The 22,030-nt window shown below is 38.0% G+C and overlaps 1 protein-coding gene across 9 annotated transcripts in view; it reads left to right on the plus strand.

Moving 5' to 3' along the window:
• MTUS1 (microtubule associated scaffold protein 1) overlaps positions 1–22,030 on the plus strand; it is a 120,123-nt gene that overhangs the window by 89,017 nt on the left and 9,076 nt on the right. For all 9 annotated transcript variants that reach the window (XM_072406168.1, XM_072406169.1, XM_072406167.1 and 6 more), the window contains one exon: positions 10,846–10,912. In XM_072406168.1, the coding sequence (XP_072262269.1) occupies positions 10,846–10,912 (67 nt within the window). The remainder of the gene's footprint in view (positions 1–10,845; positions 10,913–22,030) is intronic.

The raw sequence follows: 22,030 nt of genomic DNA on the forward strand, positions 1-22,030 counted from the left end.
GAAGTAACATGTAGACATGGTAAAATATTTGGAAACTTTTCCATGTGCCATCTTTTGAAATATGTCTTTATTTGGATAGAGAAGGGTTATATTCTCAGTCTGTTTTAAACTGTTGTCAGTGTCCTGTTTAGGAAGTTTTCTCCTTACTTGCTGTCCAATTTGATAGGATGCTTTCATTACGGTATTTCCTGTATACCTATTAAGGATATCCTCAGTGGGACAGCTTCTTGTCTGCCTTTGTGTTGTCAAAACAGGAGGCGAGTAGAATATTCCAAACAGGTACACAGTCTGTTATGAAACCTGATTAAAGCTTCATCACCCATCGGTTTTAGTTGGGCCTTAACCCAAAAATATTCCCTTGGTTGATGTCCACAGTAACACGAACAGAAACTACGAACTTCTTGTGTTTTAAGTGAGACCCAATGTCCCCCATATTCCAGCAATAGTCCATGTTTTCAGGATTGACTTCTAGAACATCATAGGCTCTGTGACCATCATTATAACTATTGGTGTATTTTCTTTGACTGCCATTTTCTTTTAAATATCTCCCTCTGCTTCTTGGTCTACTCCCACACCTTATTAACGGCCAGCAGAAATTATCCTCCCGGATATAGTGTTCCTCCTCCTATCCTTCAAGATATGGTGTTTACAATGATCATTTTTGCTGTAAATCTCCATCTGCTGGCTCTGCCGTGTAATTGGGCCGATTCTATTTGCTAAAGGGTGTGCGTTTCCTGGAACACAGACTTATTAATGCTTATTTACACAGTTCCACTGACGCTGATTAAACAGGCTTGGAGGAACTAAATGCTGATACTAAGAAGAATGTTCTCTTTGATGCAAAAATTTGGAATTAAAGTAAATGTTTAAATGTAATGTGTTGTAGTTAAGCCCCCTTCCTCTTTCTAGATAAGGGACAGGGGTATGGCTCATAATTGATTGGAACTGATTTAGCAGAAGGAGGCATTCACATTACCTGTCAAAACTGAAGCATATGTTGCAGTTTATTGTGAGCAATGTTTTGGTGGGGTTCAGCCCATCTTAACAAGCAGGCCAACAGTGAGTGGTAGATGCACATTTACCTGTATCACTACCTATGACGGTATACCTGAATAGTATACTAATTTATACATCGGTCAATGCAAAATGTATACAGAAGTATTTGTAGATATCATTGTCTTTTACTTGTTTGCTTCAGTTCTGTTGCCTAAGTTTTTTTGTTGTTTGTCTGAAAACGCTTTTCTAAGTTAAAACCATAATTAACGTTCCCTGCAAGCTCTGACCACATTACAAGATACCCATAGTTAAATGAGAGGCTGGCATTAATGACCACCTGCAAATGCCAGTTGTGTGGCAGTCATTGGTTTCAGAAAAAAAGCCATAGATCTGGATCAAGCCTGCAGCAAGTAATCAGCCAGAAACCCTAATTTGTTTTACTTATTTACATGGCTGTGCCTCTACATGACTGCTAGATGGATAGGTTTGCGCTCCTATTTTTCAAGAATCCAGAACAAAAAGGGTAAATCCCTAAAGGTTCTGCTTGGACACAATTAACATCTTGTTGCTACCTAAAGATAACAAATTGTCACTTGTAATTAGGTGTAAACCAATATAACCTCTATACACCTAATAAAATTTGCTACATGAGCTATAGGTGCATAAAGCTTTCTCTGACTGATCTTTATAGTTTATGTTCAGAAAATCTTACATCTACACTGAAATAAATTGGGTTTACTTGTTAAATGCATAAACTGAGCATTTTAAAAACTGTTTCAAGATTCATTGAATTGACTGGCTTTATAAGCAACTAGGCAAAGACAGTGTAAATGTGGTGATTTGTTTATAGAGCTAGTTGCAGTAAACACAGCCCTTTTTTTGTATTACTAAAAGTGTTTGAATGCTTCATTAAAGAGGAGTCAGGAGGTGATAAAGCATTTTATAGGTCTCATAAATGGTTGCCTGTTTTAGACGTTACTAATCTGTTTTCTGTTGGGGACCATACAAGAAGTAGTTAAAAAAGCCATAGTCCATGTTAGTTGTCTCATGCTAATTTGATTTTTATGGTGTAAGTGGCCAGTTTCTGGTAACTCTTAACTAAAATAGCTATAAATATTTTGCTAAGTGTCTGCCTACTGAAGGCATCTATTACTGTGCAGTCTTCTTGGTGCATTAACTCTTATTATCCCCGGCTGCAAGCACGTGCCCAACCCAAACTCAAAGATGACCACACGGTAATGCACCAAATGCCTTTGAGCAGATGCTCACACATTTCCCATGGTTCACAGTGTTGGTTATGTACATTGCCGTTCACTTTATAGCCAAATGCACAAAGCACTAGCATTACTGGCCAGCACTGCCTTGCACTGGGATCTATTCAAAATGAATTGTCTATGCTAATGCATCCTATGACTGCATTATCTATTGTATTTAGGATCATGTTTTATTGCAATACAATGAAGTATGAAAGAGCCCTAAGATTAAGGATCAAACACCTCACAAAAAAAAACTACTTACCTATGTGATGATCTAAACAAGTAGCTGTTCAGTACCATTTGAAGTAATGTGATTCCTACCACACATAAAAATTGTGACTGTTACACAGAGATTGATAAATAATATTCTCAAACAGGATTTATATAGCGCCAACATATTACACAGTGATGTACATTAAATAGGGGTTGCAAATGACAAGATGGTGACATAGGAGGAGGAGACGACCCTGCCCCAAATTTTCTAGAGATAGATGCTAATCTAAGGAGAATGGCCATTTTTTCCCCCAAATCTGCACATGATCCGACCAGCACTGGTTTACAGCTTGCCATGAATTGGGATCCTATTTACTATTCCTTTTTGTACCTAGTCATCCTGTTGCAGAATTAGCATATTTTATGCCAGTGAAAACTTTGTTAGTATGATCCAAACATGATGCCATAGTCTAACAATGACACTGACTGGCCTTGTTTTGTGGCTACAGAATGTAAATTGTGTGCTTCATGTATACTTTGCATATAAATGTGTGATAATGGTTTGTATAGGCTTTAAGTGGATACACTTCACCTTAATTGTTTTCCAAACAAAATTGTTTATTCCAAGAGCACATGATTCTTGACACTTTCTCCCCAGTATTTGTATTGTGAGGGCATATTGGATAGCGTTTATAGATCCATTCCCAATGTGCTAGGTGTTAATTAATGAATATTGCCATGCAAAATCTAGTGAAGACCTTGTTTTCTTCTGCATGTCCCTGACTGAAAATCCCTTTTGCTGTAATTATTCTTTCCAACAACACTTGATAAGGTTGTCTCATGATAACATTGTTATCATGTTAGCAGCCTGTTTAAGCTCAAATGTCTTTCCTTTGTTTTGTCCCTGTGCCTACCACTTGACATAATCTCATTGCACTGAAGGAGAAAATGTTCCCATGCTTCAGAGCCAGAGATCTGTTTTTCTGTGTGGCCTCCACTAATCTGTCCTCTTAACGAGATGTACGCCAGATATAAATCCCTGCCATAATCAAACCTGTACTACATACAACTATTTGCAAGGCCAGCTATGTTACTGTACAAAGGTATATTGTGCTCTTCTCTTGTGTCACTGTCTGTATTCGTCATTTGCAACCCCTATTTAATGTACAGCCCTGCATAATATGTTGGTGCTATATATTTCCTGTTTATTAATAATAATATTATTGATACAGATGTGTGTGGATCTCTAAAAGGAAAATACTCACACCAGATGGGTGTAACATAGAGGTGGTATTGTCACCTCTGCTATTAGGTAATAAAATACTATTGTGTGTATAGAGATGATGATGAATTATTACTGTATGGCAAACAAGGGTAACTTGACAGTTCGTTTGCTGTCATGGTCCTTACAAGTGATCATCTAGTACCCAGCTACTTGCATACTTTAGAAGTGGGATGTATACATACACTAGGCACATCGTAATGGAGAAATACACATTGATGTGGTGTTTCAAACATTTGATTGCTCACATAGTGAGATCTGACCACTGAATTGGAGGAAACACTACAGCTAAGTAGGAGGTAATTTCTCCACTCTCTCCTCCTGTATGCATATCACTTGTCAGCACATGGTAATGCTGGACACCTGGTTGGACCCAAGTACTGCCTCAGTCCTTGTGGTGTCGCATGGGGGATTGCAATAGCCTAAAATTAAGTGACAGCCAGGTATTTATATTAACTGTAATAAATACATTTAAGAAGATCTCATGTACCGCTCCTTCTCCTGTGTCACTCTCTGTATCTGTCATTTGCAACCCCTATTTAATGCTGTGTTATATGTTTTGTGTGTGTGTGTCTGTATACGGTATGTATGTATGTTTGGGTGTGTGTGTCTGTATATGTATGTATGTTTGTGTGTGTATATGTATATATATGTATATACTGTTTAATAATAATATGCACTTAGGCACTTTATTAGCTGAAAATATTCTCTGAATTGTACTGTATTGTCGCTGTGTCAGGGGAAGGTGAAGATTGTATTCTGCCACCCTCACACATTGTTCAGGCAAGGTTATTTGTTGTTGATGTACAGTCTATGTTAGAGCAAGGGTCATATATATAATATTATTGGGATTGTCTGGTCTAATTACACATGTTTTTCTTGTTTGTGGTGTTACTGTATACCTAAGAAATACTAATAACCTGCTCCTTAGGTTCTACAAACTTGTACAGAAGATCACTATACTTCAGTTAACTGCACCTAACATGAGTGATCTGATGCCCCAGAATTCCATTATTATAGCATCCATGTGGTCCTGTAACAACCCAGAATTACTTCAGTGATCTTCCTAAGCCTCCTGCGAATGTTTTCTTAGTAGAACATTTATAAAATCTCATCTAGTAGTCGCCGGCCCTGCTTTTTAATTGTTTCCTTTATCCTGATGTGTAAATGTACAGATGTTTGTTTGCATCCTCTGTACAATGTCTGAATGCAGTGTATGCAAACCTAGCTTACCACTGTGCTGTTTAGAATGTTTGGGATATTTCTTCCATGATTCAATGTGATAGGGGCTGTCCCTTACAGCTATTGATGGGCTTTAGATCTTTCAAAACAACCTTCAGTGTAAATAGCTGCAGACAATTCAAGTTTAGACATCTTTACACTGGGGCATGCCAGCATTTGTGAAGGCGTCCTTGTTGAAAGTCCATGTGGAGCTTTGATTTTATCTTCAATAGATTTCTGCCTTCAAGCTCTTTAAACTTTGTTTCTCTTTAATAAGCTTAATTGGTCTTGATAAAAGTATAACTGTACAGCTATCATAAGAATTACCATTGCTTGTGATTCATCCATTGATATAACCACAATGAGTATTGGATAATTTAGTAGTGGATACTGACTTATGGTCAAGTGGGTGGTAAACTTCTAACCCTTTGAATAAATTATTTTCCTACAAATAATATTGCCGATTTGATTCTGCTCCTGTCTGACCCGGTACAAAACCATAAACATAAGTCCAAACACTCTGCTCTTTGAGGAATCTGTTCTTAAGTTTGAGTGAACAAATGAAGAGGATAGGTGAAAAATGTCTGATTTTCTTGTCTCTCGGTGCAGACCTTGAACGTATTTAAACCAAAGTATTTGTATAGCATTTGTTCATAATACATATTTATAAAAGCAATATATATTTCTACATATTTCACTGTAATGCAATTATCTCACTGTTAAAATAATTACTTTTCAGTCATTTACATTTATTACTAACTTTTAGAACCCAGCAGTAATTTTCATTTCAACAAACGTCACCTTTGGCTATTAAAGTAGTAAAATTGTATTAAGCAAGCCATTCCTGATCTATGTAGCTGTTGTGACATGAAGTAATTCTGAAAGATCCTCATCAGTTATGTCAAAGACTTTGGAGTATGTTTCTAAGAGCTTAGAAACACCTGCTGTTTGCTTACAGCGGGCGTCCTAAATGTTGGTATCTCGGTGGACAAGTTAATCCTTAATCCCTTTACTTACAAACGTAAGACGAGGACTGTAAGATAAAAGTTTTTTTTTTTTTTTTTTTACTTCTTGTTGAGAATGTGTAAATACTTCAGCATAGTCTTGACACAGGTTCCCCTTAAGCTTGTGTACTTTCTGCCATTATGTATACACTTTTTAGAATACTTCATATGTTGCACCTTTTTATTGCTTGTAAATGTGTGTTCTGTTCACCCTTAGGAGCTTGTGCTCATACAAGTCTTTGGCAATACGAAGCTTACAAGTCAGAAGGATTTCAACTACAGGTCCAATGCACTGGTCATTGAATTCCAAAGGATCTGTATTGTCTGAGATGTCATCAACACAGTTCCAAAGCACATCAACACCAGCCCTAAACACCCAGGACAAGTAAATTTAAAATAAAAATACCAAATACATACACAGCACTGCTTACCTGCTTGGGGTTTAAACTTCCCCGCAGTGATTGCACTGCAGCGATCCACCACAATACTTTTTGCCAGTAATGTTTTTGATTTGGGAACCCCTATATAAAATTATTTTTTTCAACTGTTATTCCCAGGCACAGGCACTGTCAGGGTCTTGGTACACCTCATGTGCAGAAATGGTAGTATTTTATTTTTTTATAGCCACCAATATAATATAACTTTACTTTGGAAATTGGGGTCTGATTACTGCATTGCATACATAAAGTACTTACATAGCAAAGTCTGTCTACATTAGATTAAAGAGAAATCAAAGAAATAAGTATATTCTGCTAGCAAACTTGTGATACTGTCCAGGGAAAACAGAAATTGTGCTAAAAGTATGGTGCTCTTCATCCTTGGTCTCATTATCGATGATTATCAATACATGTGTTGCCAGTGATAGTTTTTGGAATTTAAAAATGTGTTAAATTACCTTGTAAATCAACCTCATGTTTTTAATGTCTAGTTACTGTTTGAGGTAAAGCTTTGTTGTGACTAATATGTATTTTTATATTGGCTTTATGTGCTGTCTTATGTTGCCTTGTAACTCATTACAAGGTTAGTGGTTCATCCTAGCAGTTTAATCGACGTTCATCTCTACCCCTTATAAATCAGCAGCTCTATTTCCGGTATCTCCTTACTAGATATCTGTGTCATTGCAGTGATGAGTAGACTAGGGTCAATTCATCAATTCACCTGACCAGAGAAGTAATGTGTCTTACATACAGTGTTCTCCCCTGGGAATCTATGCATTGCACTATTGTATAGCTGCTCACTTATTAGTCTTATGTCTGAAGGAGTTAAAGGCCTAGCTTTGTCTGCTATATGAATAAGTAATGTATGCTAAGAATGTGCATCATAGTGCAATCCTCTAGTCTCTGTGGACATTATGCATTACATATTACAGTGTCATAATGTTAAAGCTTTTGATCTGTAGATTAACCCTTTTCTTCTGGATGTCTTTTGTCCAGCCTTTCATATTTTAATTAAGTTGTTGTACCTGTGGATATGTTAATGAAAATTGGAGCCGCTGTAACAGTCCGTTCTAACTTGTAGAGTCTCTAATATGGGTGTTCCATCCTCCATTGCTGGTTTCTTTTAAGCCCTGCATGGATCAAAGCAAACTGCATGTTACCAAAGTGTACATGGTGACAAATACTCACCTGAGAGAGTACAGTGTTGCAAAAACCACAGAGGGAAAAAACTTTTGTTTTTTTGTTTGTTTTTTGTCCCCCCCACCAGATTATTGCATAATGAGCAAACCATGTGGCTGGGCACAGGGGGGGGGGGGGGGAGAAACCATACAACCAGAAGAAACATGTCGCTTCCAGAAGCCATATTACTACACCTTCAAAGAAAACGTGAAAGTGTTTGCAAATAGTTTTTCCCAATCACTCCTATACAGTTGAACGGGAGCAGTTGGATTATACAGTTGAGGACACTGTACAATTCTCCAGTTTATCATACAACCAGAAGAAACATGTCTCTTCCAGTGTTTGCAAATAGTTTTTCCCAATCACTCTTATACAGTTGAACGGGAGCAGTTGGATTATACAGTTGAGGACACTGTACAATTCTCCAGTTTATCGCAAGTATGAATGGGTCCTAGGTCTAGGACTAAAGTAATAATGGTCACACACTAAAGTGTGTTTTTGTTTTGTTTTTTAGTAGTTGATATTTAGAACAGACTTCAAGGAAAGGTTGTAAGTCAACAGCAGGTAATGTTAAACATTTATGGGACAAATAAATAAAAGAAACAGAAATAATAAAAAGTATCACTCAATGGACCACTTTTTTTTCTGCCACCACTGTGCAGTGATTCCAGTACTTTAGGCTGTGTAAGTGATAAACTGCTAAAAATAACCCATCTTTCATACAATCCCAGCGATAACAGAAGTATGAGGCACATGAATGAATGACATTTCTCCTCCTGCAACCAATCATTGTCTCCTCTATTCTCTAGACTGCATTTGCAAATTAAAGGGGGCTTCTGAGGAAAGAGGAAAACTGCTCCACAATTTCATGCATTAGGCCAGTTGCACCAATTGCTTCAGTCAAGCTTTTAATGGCTATGGAACATGTGCCCAATGAAATAACATTGATTTTTTTCATTTCATTTTTCCTGAAAATGGTCATTTTACAGTAATAAGCATCATAATCATTGTACATATGATTTGAGCAATAATAAACAGGTATACGGTACGCTGTATAGTAGAGGGTGTAAATGAAAGACTTAAGCTGCGTACACACGTCCAATTTTTATCGTTGGAAATGAACAACGAACGACCGATTGGCCAAAAATCGTTCGTAAAAAAAGTAACCAACGACGCCGACGAACGAGGATAGTTGTTGGAAATGAACGACCGGCGGATCGGATTGGACGACGATCGTTGACCATCTATCGTGTGTACGGTTGTTCAGTGATCGTGCATGTTCTGAGCATGCTCGATGAACGTTCGATCGATACAGGCTGTATTGGGATATGAGTGTGTGTGTGTATGTATGTGTATATAATATATGTATATAATATATATATCTCTAAATAAATATATATATACTGTGTATATATATATACGTGTGTACAATATCTTTGAACGATCGTGTCGTTATCTGTATGTACAGGATCGGTGCTATATGATCGGTCGCAGATATCGTGCAGGATCGTTCGTCGTTCGTTTACAAACGATAATAATTGGAAGTGTGTACGCAGCTTTACAGACAGTGACACAGCAGGACGAAAGGACGCCCCCAAGAGCTTACAATCTAAGAGGTGGGGAAAGTATCACACAATAGGAGGGGCATGCTTTTTGCTTTATTTTGTTAAATTCTCTTGTTGAATTTAAAAACAATTGTTGTTTTGTTATTTTGCCTTTATTATATTTACTGATCATTTTAGAAATCATATCCTTTAACACCTTTTTGGTTGTTTTTTATTAATCTTAAATATTTTCTTATAATAGAATGTTTATAGTTGTGCATGCATGGAGAAGAGTTAAACAGAGGGTCTGTCCATGCTAAATATAAGCATCGCTTAGCACGGAGGTCAGCTCTCTCTCTTACCATCCAAGCTGATATTTGAGTAAGTGGCAATCGATCAGGCTAATGTCTGCCTCTCGTTTTTCATATTTGAAAGGGGTTGTGGCTTAAAGTAATCACTAGCTGCCTGTGCCAGGAGCTGGGACTGCAGTATGTGTTGGGAGCTGGGAGGGATCAGTACAAGGAGCACAGGAAACCTGCAAGGCATGAGTGTCAAGCAGACAGACTGAGTCCTATAGAACTCCTATCAGCTGCTCTTTAAATGTGGCCAGACCAGTTCTGGCTGCAGTGTGTCCTCCAGGAGTGTGCACCTTGGGAATACAGAAGCTGTAAAATGGGCTGCTCAAGCAGCAAATTGTGTGTCTACCCCCCATGTGATGCATCTAGGGTAATTACAGTTTTTATTTTTTTATCTACGCTTTTTTTTATCCTCTTTGGTCATGGAGTTCTTCCAGTTGCTGCAGCAAGGGAGAAATGCCAGCATAGGACGTTTTTTTGCAAACAGAAGATCATTTAAGGCAGCAGTTACTTGTTCTGCTTTGACTGTACTATTTACATCTAGGAGTGTCTCAAGCAAGATATTGAATATAAGCGGTGAGACTGATCATACTCCTTTGTCATCCTAGACTGCCGTGTACTGTAAATAAATGTATTTCTTTCCCTTTTAGGACATTTTTATGCATGCTTTGAATTTCTATTTTATGTATACTGTATTTACAACTGACAAATGACTGAAAATACATTTGCTTTGTATTATGCAAACTTGCCCGTCCCTGCAGACCCAATAGATTTATGTTCCCTGGAGAATAGATTGTGGCCATTCAATTATACTAATAAGAATTTCTGAGCTAGGACTCTGCTTGCTCCCCTCCAAGCACAGCATAGCAAAGGACATTGCTATAGAGGTAGATGGTGGATCCATCCTAGTGTCTGGTACAAAGATTCTCCTCTTGGCATGCTATTACTCTGCGATTTTTCTTGGCTCTCATTCAGCCGCTGTATTTTAACATATGTTTCTGTGTCTTTGTTACAGCGTATTTCAGAGAGTGATTTGAAAGCTGATCAGGGCTGTTTTCATTTGATTTCTTTCTCATCTGTTTTGATGGAAAGTTTTGCTATTTTCTAGTCTTTGGGTAACAAACACTGGCAGAATTTTCTTCATGCTGAATGTAAAAAAAATGCCTTGCTGTATTCTAGGCACTTAAAGCTGATGGTTACATCAAAATCTGAACTTTTGTGAAAATTACATATGGTCATGAAAAGGTTACAGTGCAACATGTTGTAGATACACAACATTGTGCTTGTGTTGTAGCTTGCTTACTGCAAAGCAAATAGTGATTCTGTAACATAGCTAATAAATGTTTTGTTTTCACAGCGTGAAGAGGCCCTGAAGAAACGGAAAGAACTATCTCAGGAACTTCAGAATTTACGAGGAGACTTAGGTAAGACGAGATCCACATAACATCGCATACTATATCACAATTAACCATATATATTCTGTATATACACAGATACCAATTGGCTTGACGCTTGTGATGGTTGGATCAGCATAACTGTTTGCTCTGGCTCATTTGACTTTGCACATCATCCTTATTCTCTGTGCTATCTTACGGGAGAAGTCTGCTTATATTGGCGAATGTCCTGATCTGTGTGAATACAAACTGACGTATTCTCTTTTCCTGCAATATACTAGATTACGGGGTTATTCATGTTTATTTAAATGCTTAAGCTCCAAATACCCAGGAAACTTCTACCTCTACCTACATTTCAGTAAAAGAATCTTATCGTTTCCAATATTGAACATTTCTTTTTGTGAGCTCTTCTTGAATTTTTGGGTGTGCCCTTCTGTGGCCATTATACAAATTCCAACCCTGCTGGGTTTTTTTTCTTGTCCCAAAAAGTTGGACAGGAGCGCTCCCAGGTAGGCAAGTACAGATTCTGAAATGATGGTAGTGAGATTGCTTGAGTACCCAATAGATAAGAAGCCAGGGGCTAACACTTGACCATCTATAGAGAAAATATCACTTTTTGGTAGTCTAACCCTTTGAACTCCTGGTAGCAATCCTTTTGCTTTTCTATACATCAAATTAAGTGTGCAACAAATTGAAGGTTCATAGATTTTGAGCATTGCCCATTTACAGCAGAAGCAGCCATATCTGACTGCCATATCTGGAAAACTGTCTAGTCACCCATATTCTTACAAATGTGAAGCAATGTCCAGTCTCTCATGTTCTTATAAATGTCAAGCCATGTCTGCCTTTTTCCTACCTTAATGTTCCTACCTTCTAAATGTTTGTGATTGTTTGCATGAAGTGAGCATTTATGTTTATACCAGTATCTGGGCAAATATATCTATTCACAAATGGTTATAATCTGACCATTGTCAGAGGTTTATGGGTTTCTTGAAGCTCCATTACAGCCTTGCATTCTGTGTTGTATGGTTGTGCGGACACCCCTCGTGTGCTGAAATGTCCCGTTTTGATTTCCCTGCACATTGTAAGCTTCCTACAGGGTTCATCAGAAGCTGGAGCAAGTCAGATGAGGTACATTTCAGATGAGCAGATGAGCACTTCATCTAGCTTTTTAATTTCCAGCCTAACTGCCCATGCCTTCCTTTAATTTAGTTTTTTCATGTATGGAAGCTTGGTATCACATGCAAGCATTACCTAGGGCAGTCTACATGCAAATGCAGTCTGCTTAGGAATGCCCATTACCAGGGCTGTTTTAGATGCCTCTATCTCCTCATAAGGACTAGCCCACTGCTTGCAGTAGCCGTGAGAGCACATAAGGCAGGAAGCTTTGATAATTTCAGGTGTCCATTTACAGTAACCTTCTGGCCCCTTCCACCAGCCACCTGTCTGAATTGGCTTGGAAGGTGGTGGCAAAAGGAGAACCAATGAAGGCAAAATATAAGCAGATTAGGTTGTATTTTTAAAATCCAGGTACCTGGCTTCCCCCCCTTCTGTTAACAAACTATTGCATAAAGAAAAAGACACTTTGTAGGGAAATTAGAAAGGTTTTCCCAACGCCTGGGTTTTGGCTGCTTTCTGTCTGACATCACTGGGCCTCACAAAGGAATCTTATGGAAGAATTCCATGACTTGCAGAGGAATTTACTACACTTTATAGGACTTATCGCAGCATTTTTGCAAAGGAGGAGGCATCCAAATAAGACAACCTTTATTTTAGAGCAAGAATAAAGTCCTAAAAGCCTGACTTTGCATGTATCATTTTTTATACAGAAGGATTAAATACTCTGGAAGTTATTTGTCATACTTATTCCATGTATTCAGTTGGGCAGTTCAGCGCATTAGTCATGGAAAGATCTACCGTACTATGGCCATTTTTCTTACTGGTAACCTGATAGAACACTATACATGAAATTAAGACCATGTTCTTCAGATCTTCACCATTTCATCATTTTTGCTGCCAAAGAGTTAAAAGTTTTTGAAAGTGTTGTAAATGGTTTTCCCCCTGAGGCGGATTCCCATGGAAACTCTGGAGTTGTGAATTTCTCTAGAGCCTGTTAGCTGACCTCAGGTTCATCAGATTCCTGGCAGTTATCTCACTGCCTTAGAAATGGGTCTGCACTTCTAGCCCCATCCATAAAGTGAAGTCAGTGCCTGTCTAAACCCATTTTATGATACTAAAGCAAACTTATTTTCTGCTCCTACAAGTGGGATGCAGGATTTTCCACTGAATAACTGTGAACACCAGGTATTTGGAAGCAGAGCCTTAATTACACAAAACTGCTCATTTCATGCCAGGAATGTATTGTTATTATCCAGTTGTCAGAACTGTTCAGCCTGTCCTCAGCCCTGTAATGAACTTGGCTCTTGTGTACACAAAATGTAGAAATAGACTAAAGCTGGCCATCAGATGTTAGAATGCTGCAGATCATTTTATGAACTTCATTGTCTGGTCACCTGTATGTGCAAATGCATAGTGTCTGTCACCAGATGCCATATTTTTTCCCTAAAAATGTTTACATGATTGTCTGCCTCTGCCTGCTCACAAGAAGACAATCGCCAATCTGAATAAAAGCAGTCAGATGGGGCAAAGAGCATCTTTTTGTTAGTGTTGAAATTATTAATTTATATTTTTATGTACTGGTAAACAAAATATTGTAGATTAATTGGCTTTACCTTTTGAAAAGAAATTACATTGAAGGTCTTCAAATGTATTTGAGTGAAATCCAGACAGGAAATTCATGATGATATGGGTTAATGGTGAGGAAGGTGGAGGAAGTCAAAGATGGAGATAATAAAATGTTGCCACAGAAGCAGAGCTGTAGCTCTTCATCCTAAGGTAGCGTACTGTTAAGTGCTTGCGTTATCCTAGGATCTTTTATGTTTTTTTTTTTTTTTGTTGTGTATGTATGTATGTATGGTTCACACATCCAATGGTTCTCGCCCATTAATCGTCTCAGGGCGATTCTTAGGATGAGAATCTGCCGTGTGTACAGCGCCCGTTGTCCATCGCCCAAACGACTGTCCTGGCAGATCGACGACAAATGAACGACGAACAAACCTAATGCAAGGGAAGGGTGAGAGCACACAGCAGGGTGCCGTTCCGTCGTTCTCCCCCTCCCTCTCCATAGAGCAGAACGGTTCTTTATGTACAGAGCTCGTTTATGCATCGTGCAGTCCTTAGTCATTGGAAAAGATTGTGAAAGATCCTTTCCAACGACAATAACTGCACGTGTGTACATAGCTTAAGTTTTATTGTGCTTATTGCAGTAAAGGTAAACTGAAGATCTGACCTATGTGGGTGTATAGATCCCTCATACACATGTGTACAAAGGCTATTGAAGTGCTTTCTATCTCTTTGCACATCAGATTAAAATGTCAACAAACCTTGAAATATTTAGAGGTGTGTGGAGGACCAAGGAACAGTTCTTTTATCTATGAGCTGGCTATATGTTGCATAGGTGAAGGTTTATTTGCTGCTTTTTTGTTCATATTTAGGTGCATTGTGTTTGCCAGTGTTTGGTTTTGAGCAAAGAAAATTTAGTGCCTATTTGTGGTATCCATATACATGGGATTTTTGTTAAGGTCTTATAATTTTTTTTTTCTGTTGTTACTAAGCACATTCTTTGAGGGGTATTCTTTAAATATTGTGGGAGGTAAAAAAACAGTCCTATGTAAGAGCCAACCAGGTCTGACTTTTGTATAGCGAGCGAGTCCTTGTATTGTGAGTAACTGTGGCCTTTTTGTATATAAAATTTGGTCTTTTTGAGTTTTTTTTTTTTTTTTTCCCCTTTTTTCTGCAGAGGGATTTTGGAAATCTTTCCATTGTTTCTACGGTGCATTAGGTACCTATGTTTTATATTGTATTAGGCTTGACACCCTTTATCTTAGATTGTATTGCTCTAAACCCACTAGTATTGCAATGACATGGTCTTTTTCCCTACTCATACTTCTACTACTTTTAGCCCTAAATAGTTTTGTTCCATAGCAAAAAATCAAAACATTATCCTGCTGGATGTAGACATGAGTGGAAAGCAGATAGTATATTACTTTGGCTTCATTCATTGTGGAAAGTCTTAAACCTGTAGGAGATAGAACAGTACTTGGAAGACAATATTGTTTCCATATGACCTTTGTCTAATGATAAAGGCATACAATAAACCCATGACAGAATATTTTCCACCCATAGTAAAGCAAAGGCGGGAAATTCCTAGAAATACATATACAATCCTAAACGAACAAAGGAAAGTTCTGAGATGGGAAGAAATAAAAATAAATATCATATATCATGCTAGTTAGAGTGTAACAGTTTCTGGTTTTTACTTTCTTCAATTGGTATGGGAAAACTAAAAGTTTGTTTAAGCTGTTTATCATGAAATTGAAAGGTCATCCTGCCTTTGTGATAAGTCTGCACCTGACTGTTTTAATCCACAATCCTTATCAGAAGAAAAGGTGTGAAAACACACCATGCTTAAGCTGCGTACACACGGCAAATTTTTCTCGCCCGATAATCGGTATCGGCCAATTATCGGGCGAAAATCTGCCGTGTGTACAGTCGGTCGTCGTCCATCGTCCGACGACCGTCCTGGCGGATCCATGGACGATGGACGACGACCGATCCTAATGAAAGGGAAGGGGAGAGCGCGCAGCAGGGTGCCGCTCCGTCGCTCTCCCCCTCCCCTCTCCATAGAGCATGAACGGTGCTGTATGTACAGCATCGTTCATGCATCGTGCAGTCTTTTCTCGTTGGAAAGGATCGTGAAAGATTTTCCAACGAGAAAAATTGCAGGTGTGTACGCAGCTTTAGGGGTACTAGGCATGCTTTGCTACCAGAAGACTGGAAGTAAAGACAAGTCACTGGGTGTAGAGCACTGCATTAGACTGATGTTTAAAGGAAACCTGCATTGAGAGTCCTTCCATGATCCTGGCCAATTTTCCCTAATCTAGCCAATTGGGACAAGATCTTTTTACACCTTGTTTTAATTTCCATGCCCAGGGCCTTTCTTCATTGGAATATACAAGACGAGCCCATTTTAACATTTTATAGAACCAGTATTGATTTCAGTACTGTGCTGCAATCATGTAATCACCTGAACAACTAGTCTTACCACCTAAAAATGGCACCTACTCACCTTCTGTTTTCAGTTCTCAGTTATGTACAGTGAAATGGGCCATTTCATATTTTATTGGAAAACAACCCAATAGTTGCTGGCAATGAACATCCCGTTTTTATTGGGCTACTTATGCCTATCGTGTATGGGCCTTAAGGGTGCAGCACTAAATTCCAGATTGACACGCTTCATATATATATATATATATATATATATATATATATATATATATATATATATATATATATATATATAAAAATATTATTATAAAAACATGTATATTTTGTGTATGTCTTTAATTGGAAGAATTATGCTAGTTATTTATTTACTTTTAACCTGGAAGTAATAGTTTCTTGATGAAAATGTACATTCACTTTGCTCCTATTCTATGCATGGATGAATTGTAGAATTAAATTAGAGCCTCCCACAGAGTATTGATATACTTATATTACAATTCTGTCTCTGCCAGTACTGATATCTCTGAGGTATCACATTGCAGACAATTGCAAGTGCAGGGTAGACGTTGCAATTGCTGTAAATTTTTGTGTGTGTGTACGTGTGTCATATTGTGAATGTCTTCAGTGCATTGTGCAAGAATTAAAAACAAACTCTAGTTTTGAATTGGTTACATTTTATAAATTGTCTATTTCTTCCTGTGTTCTTCAGATGTAAATGTGGAGAAGGGAATGGAGTGCCAGGGCAGTAGGGGGGGGGGGGGGGGTGCCAAGATCAACTACAGTAGTAACAGATCGCTCTGCTGCCAGCTCATAAAGGAGCAAGTGTCAGGTTTATGCCTAGCCAGGTTTAGGAACCATAATCTACTTTCTCGTATTCTCAAAGTGAAAACTAAATATAGGTTGCGAATTACACTTTTAAGATATCAGATTTTCCTATCTTGTACTGCATTTACATTTTTGGCTGCCTCTTAGCTTTTAATGTCTATATTTAGTTGCCTATTTAGCAACCTAGCACTAAAACTTACAATCTAGTACTTTCCAGTTGCTAAAGTGGACGTATTACACACATTCCCAGTAATTTTAGTCAGTGTTCCCTTCTAGTTGAATAGATGTTCGAGGTTCTAGTAATGGTTCCAGTGTGATGGTGAACTAGAAGCTGTTACTAGATGTAGTTTAGTTAACACAACGTAAGACTACTTGTTTTATGAAAAAACTTTTCCTAATTTTAAAAATGTAAAAAAGTCAGAGCTGCATTATCTTTAGAGTTGTTAATACTTTATGTAAGCTGCTGTATTTATTTTGCTAGGAATGTGACCTTTAGGTTGACAATGAAAAGGTTTTTTTTTTTTTTTTTTATAGCCTAAACCATAATACTAGGTCCATTTTACTATTCAACTAAAACTATCCCCTTTGTAGTAAATGTATTTTCAATACATTCATCCACTGATCCAGTTTTAAATGTTCAGATTTGTTCTTAATCAGTTTAGAGATTAGATCAGATTTGTTTTTCTTTTTATTGTGGCTGGCTGTGGCATATTGTTAGCTTCTATTTGTGGTTTGCAGTGGAATATTGTGGGCTTTTCCTGGAATAACTATACCAGTTCTGATGTAACCATCGGATGCACGCCACATGTAATGACAGCTGACAGCAAGGTCATGAATCCAGCTACACCCAGACACAGAGGGTAAGAGAGGTGAAGTGAAAGCAAGACCTATTCAACCTCCATTGACAGACCGTTACCCTTGTATGTTATGATAGATAGATATAATATAGATACATATGTACATACATACTTACACCTTCATCCCCACTGATTGCCTTTCAATTAATTGCCAGACATTTCTTAATATGGGGTGTATTCATTGTTTCCAAACTTTAGGCTTCCCGTAAACAACCCAATCCTGACAGTCTGAAAGTTTAGATAAGTTTAGGCCTATATTTTCAAATTGCTTTTCTTGCAGATATCAGAAAAAAATGTTTACCTCCAACATTGCTGAGTCTTCAATACACATTTGTTGTCTGCCATAAAAGTGGCACCTTTATCAAAATATAAGAATGATGTAGAAACCATCCTCTTGCCCTAACAGGTACAGATCACTTTTGTATGAGGCAGTTCTCAGTTCTGCACAGAAATGCATTGCAGTTATTGAAGTAAAACCATAGCAGTCTGATGCAAAATGGCCATTTAGAACTTTCTCAAGTTGTTTATGGTTTGTAGAAATGTCAGTATTGTGTGGAAACTGAAGATATTTCAAGTATGCTAGATACTGTAAGCCCTTGTTTTGTAATTGTATGCTGTGTCTTACAAGGTATTTTAATTTCTGAAACCAATCTAGAAAAATACCAAAAGTTTTTTTTCAATAATATATCCTCTTTATAAAGCAATTTTATATCTTGGTAAGATCTGAGTATTTCACCCAGAAGTGGTGGTCTGTACCATATGATAGTTCCCCGCGTCTCATAATTCCAGCTTGCACATCTGTTTGCAATGCTTTCAAGCTCCGTTTCCATCGATATTGAACGTTGGGGTTTCTGTTTCTCACATATATTACCTAGTGTATACTGTTAGTCCTTACAGCAGTGTTTGTCAACAGTTTTACCATGGGGGAACTCCTTGAAACATTTTCCAGGCCTTCAGGGAATCCCTGCTATATTTACTATATTCACAACTCAACAGTACATTAGTGTGATGGTCAGTGGGAAGAATGTCACCCTTTCAGATAGTCAGAAAGATCACTGGTGTCAATTAAACTGACAGGAGAGTCTCAAACTGCTCATTACTCAAGGAACCCCTAGCAAACCCTGGATGAACCATAAGGGTTTCCTGGAATCCCGCTTGAGAAATACTGCATAACAAAAAAATTGTCCTCAGTTGTAACTGTTGGATTATCGGTCCTAGGCATTAGGCACAGAGACTTCAGAGTCCTGATAAGAAATCTTTGGGTAGTAGAGCATGTGAACATAGTAGTTGTGTGGTAAAACTGAACTAAATAGACTTGTACAAGGTTTGGTGAAGTTGTTCCAGAAGACTCCAAAATTTATAAGGTGCACTGTACCACTACATGTATGTAGTTATTTACACCACCAGATTACTCATGATGGAACTTCCACTTTATGTGGGGACGGTGGAGGGTTGCAGACTGAAAGCTGCTACATACCAGACTTAGGGACATAGTCATTGGACAGCAAATGTTTCCCGCACATGTCCAATTTTGAAGGGGTTAATTAACACTGATTTTAAACATTGTTTATGGCTTGGTGGTAAGCAGAGCACCAGTTACACACGGTTGATTCCTCCTAATGGATAAATCGCTAATGTAGGCTAATGTGAATGCAGTTTAACAAGATAATTAAGAAGACTTCTCTATGACAAAATCCAGGCAGCAAAGTTTAGTGAGATCAGCTCTTGCTAATGTACTTACATTATAAGTCAAAGGATGACAAGCATACAAAGCAGAATATGGCCTCCAACCTATTCCAAAATGAGGCGAAAGCTTTGTGCTTCTCAAAGTTCAAAACATTTTTCTATTTGCCTTTAAGTAGACTTAATTTTGTATGTGCAAACTGGTAATGTCTACTAAAACTCATGACTGTGGCTTCCTGAATTGGATCTGCATCAATTGCAGCAAACATGTTGCCCTTAGGAATCAAATTCCAGCTTTAGAAAATAAAAGCCTGAGCTTGCTTTGGGCAGGATCACTGCTTTTTGCTTGCTTTGTTTTTCAGTTATCCAGTTTGAGTGACGTTCATAAATGGAAGAATACAATGTATTCTGATTCAAGTCAGGGTATCAGAACACTTATCAGCCAATCGTTTCTTTAGATCCAGGTGAGAAGTGGAGAGTTATGTAATCTTTTCTACAGGTCTTTAAGAGAACTGCAAGTGGTTTCTTATACTTAAACCCTTTACAGAAGTTCTATTTGAAGAATTGCTAGTATTTGTATCTAAAAGGCCAAAGTGTGCTTTCTTCTAGTTTTTTTTTTATATGTAGGAGCAGAATTCCACAGGCAGATGTGTTCTTCACCACCTTTCATGACTGACTTGATATATGGTTCCAGTAGATGCTTTATTCTTGTCTGCCTAGCATAAAAACCTCTTTAGTATGAGTCTTTTACATTTATTTTAGACATGTGCTGTTCTCGAAGAGGAATTGTTGCTTTTAAACTGAAGTCAAGGTTAGGTAAAAAAAAGTTTTCTTTGCAGTGGGACTGGAATTAAATGCTTAAGGGTACTTTGTAAGTTGTATGTGAATTGTTTTTGCTTTTTTAATACATTGACCTGCTCTTCCCCACTAACTCCACTGTTCAGCTGGTCCCCCGCTGCATAAGATGATCTGAGCTGCAGTCCTAGGTACTGACATGAAACCCCGCAATGCAGACCTAAAGTTCAGAATTTTAGGGTGAAAAAAAAAAAGAATGCGTGTTTTCAGAAGGACAAATGGGAGTAATGCACTGGCCCATGGAGAAGCTGGAGTGAAGCAGGAGTGAAGCAAGTAAAAGTACTAGTTACCTTAAACCCTAGACATAAACAACTATTTAAGCCGTGCAGTGTGAGGCAGCTTGCGTGTTAATCATTTGCAGTGAATAAGACACATCTGCAAGCTCTGTTAGCTAAATGTGAAGGATAGACCTGACCATTTTTCATGTGTTATTTTCTTGGCTACAAACCAGTTAGAACTAATAATATAAAGATTAAAAAAAAACTCCTTTTACACCTACTTACACTTTGTCTAAACTGAAAATTACCAAACAATCTAGTCTGTAGATCCTTCAAAATCGATGGCCTTCATGGAATATGTGCAATTTGATGGCAATAACACATCCTTAAAGAGCTAAGCTTCATACTTCCATTTTCTCAATTGCTAATTACACAAATGGAATACAGGGCGAACACACGAGGCTGAGATTTGCCATTCTTTTGTACCTCTTTTACGCAATAAAGTAAAACAATTTTTTTTTTATGGCAGTTGCGATGCTCAGGGTGCAAAGTTATGATGCCTTGCTATTATTCTGGACTGGGCACTGAACCTTGCCTTCTTTACTATGCTTAATATGTCTGCCCTATCTAGTATACTTGTTAGATGTTAGAATAGCAACTTCTCCCTTAGGTTCCTTGTGCAGGTATTTACTTTAACAAATTCCCTTTAAACCAATAAATAAAGGGAAATCTTTTTTCAGGGGTTTCTATCCAAATGCCTCTCATTTTATTTTAAAAGGAAATGAGAAATTTGAGTTACAATTTCAAATTATTTGTGCTTGCCAATATTTTGATTGGTGTCCAATAAAACATCTCTTTCCTTGATCCATTTAAATAAATGGATATGCTTTTAGGATGGTAATTGATACATTTGTGCTGAGGGTTTTGTTAAGTGCTGATATTTTTATTGTGAGTGCTTTTGGATGGAGATTCATTCTGTAATACTTTTATTTTATTTTTTATTAATAATTGCATTCAATCTTAAGGCCTTGTTGCACTTTTGCTGCAGTTTATTATATAAATGCTTCTTATTCCAGTAAAGCAACCAAGATTACATTTAGAAGGTATGGCCAATACTATCTGGTGCATGTAAAGACTAAAGCTGCGTACACACTTGCAATTTTTGTCGTTGGAAAGGATCTTTCACGATCCTTTCCAACGACAAGGGGCTGCAAGATGCATGAACGATGCTGTACATACAGCACCGTTCATGCTCTATGGAGAGGGGAGGGGGGAGAGCGACGGAGCGGCACCCTGCTGCGCGCTCTCCCCTTCCCTTTCATTACGATCGGCTGTCGTCCATCGTCCGTGGATCCGGCAGGTCGGTCGTCCGGACGATGGACGACACCGACTGTACACACGGAAGATTTTCGCCCGATAATTGGCCGATGCCGATTATCGGGCGATAAAAATCTGCCGTGTGTACGTAGCTTTAGGTTGGTAGATATTGGAGAGCTGCAGATTTTTCAGAAACAATGTTTAAAGATCTGTGCTTAATCTGCACTCTTGGATCTTCAGGAAGTAGCCGACTACTGAAGAAAACATTG

This window comes from Pyxicephalus adspersus, chromosome 3 (assembly GCF_032062135.1).
Source record: "Pyxicephalus adspersus chromosome 3, UCB_Pads_2.0, whole genome shotgun sequence".
NCBI classification, from domain to species: Eukaryota; Metazoa; Chordata; class Amphibia; order Anura; family Pyxicephalidae; genus Pyxicephalus; species Pyxicephalus adspersus.